The sequence below is a fragment of the Mus pahari genome, chromosome 14 (assembly GCF_900095145.1).
Source record: "Mus pahari chromosome 14, PAHARI_EIJ_v1.1, whole genome shotgun sequence".
Lineage (NCBI taxonomy): Eukaryota > Metazoa > Chordata > Mammalia > Rodentia > Muridae > Mus > Mus pahari.
The window spans coordinates 68,983,086-68,984,938 of NC_034603.1; the positions used below are offsets into that span (position 1 = coordinate 68,983,086).

Genomic DNA, 1,853 nt, shown 5'->3' on the forward strand with positions numbered 1-1,853 from the left:
GCTGGTGAGATGGCTCAGTAGGTAAGAGCACCCGACTGTTCTTCCAAAGGTCCGGAGTTCAAATCCCAGCAACCACATGGTGGCTCACAACCATCGGTAACAAGATCTGACTCCCTCTTCTGGAGTGTCTGAAGACAGCTACAGTGTACTTAAATATAATAAATAAATAAATCTTAAAAAAAACAAAACAAAACAAAAAACACCCTCTTCTGGCCTCAACAGACACCAGGTACACATGCAGTGCACAGACATACATGCGGGCAAAATACCCATATACACAGCATAAGAGCAAATACATCTTAAACAAAAAAGTAAGCTAGGTAAGAACACAGCCAAACACTACATCTGATGCCAAATAGTGTTTTTAGGATAATGCATGTTGATGAGTAATTAAAACCTTTCTTGGGGCTGGTGAGATGGCTCAGTGGGTAAGAGCACCCGATTGCTCTTCCGAAGGTCCGGAGTTCAAATCCCAGCAACCACATGGTGGCTCATAACCATCCATAACAAGATCTGATGCCCTCTTCTGGAGTGTCTGAAGACAGTTACAGTGTACTTACATATAATAAATAAATAAATAAATCTTAAAAAAAAAAAAAAAACACCTTTCTTTACTAACAAAAACTCTGATTTACATTAATAAAATATATCATCTACCAAGTGATTTATGAAGTATAAAAGCCAGTCATTTATACTTATTAAAGATAGCTCACTTTGGGATGTGACATATGTTCCAGCAAAGGACAGACTTCTAACTTTATTCTGGGTCTTAAGATTCTAACAGATGGGGGCTGGACAGATGGCTCAGCAGTTAAGAACACTGACTGCTCTTCCAAAGGTCCTGAGTTCAAATCCCAGCAACCACATGGTGGTTCACAACCATCCAAAAATGAGATCTGATACCCTCTTCTGGTGTGTCTGAAGACAGCTACACTGTACTTAGATATAATAATAAATAAATCTTTAAAAAAAAAAAAGATTCTAACAGATGAAGCCAAACATTTCAATGATAGAGTCTACCATATTCAGTTATTGGTAATCTACCATGGTCAGACTTACAACTCAGACTGCAGCTCCAGTTATTATTCAAAGGTGCACTTACCTTAGGATAACAGACACCCATGATAAGCCAGTGCATTTGAAAACTTACTACAACAGCAGACAGTGAAACAAAGGGACTTCCCATTAAAAAAGATGAAGCATTACCGAGATCTTGCCTTGGCAAGCTAGACCGACCTGTTAAACTGTGTGGTTCAGAGGACTTCTCTGATTCAGCAGGCTGAAGGAGCTCCTCTTGACAGGGGAAGTTTCTGTTTTGAAGACCCCTAGAGTGGCCATGTGCAGAGCCCCTACTGCCCGCCAATGGAGATTTAAAAGGAGGCCTGGAAAAAGGGATGAAAGAAGAAAACCATCACCACCAGCTCAGAAAGTCCTGATCATGCCTCCTCAGCAGGCAATGCATGACCAGAACATCTGACTGTCAGAAATAGGGGATGACCAGCAAAAAAAAAGCCTGGATTCATACTGCCTAACACGCTGCTGCTGACATATGACAACCCCCTTCAGGGCTGGTCTAATGCTGATCTCGGAGCTGTTGAAAAGAATGTCAGTATTTTTTTCTTTCAACAAATACCCACTATTGCTAATTCAGATTCCCTATTCCCCTTGAGTCCAAATGCATGTGAGGCCTCTTATGGAGATAGAAAACTGAGCTATGCTGTCATCTCTATACTTTATTTCTACCTAATTTGGAAGAATTTAGAGTATCACTTTTATTCCCTGCCCTTAAAATGTCCAAAAACAAGAGGCTGGGCTGGAGAAACAGCACCTTTATTTCTTTTTTTTTTTTTTTT

General features: G+C 40.3%; 1 protein-coding gene across 2 annotated transcripts in view; it reads right to left on the reverse strand.

Moving 5' to 3' along the window:
• The window catches only part of Brca1 (BRCA1 DNA repair associated), a 64,584-nt gene that overhangs the window by 21,247 nt on the left and 41,484 nt on the right, over positions 1–1,853 (reverse strand). For both annotated transcript variants that reach the window (XM_021211578.1, XM_021211580.2), the window contains exon 14: positions 1,207–1,382. In XM_021211578.1, coding sequence (XP_021067237.1) covers positions 1,207–1,382 — 176 coding nt within the window. The remainder of the gene's footprint in view (positions 1–1,206; positions 1,383–1,853) is intronic.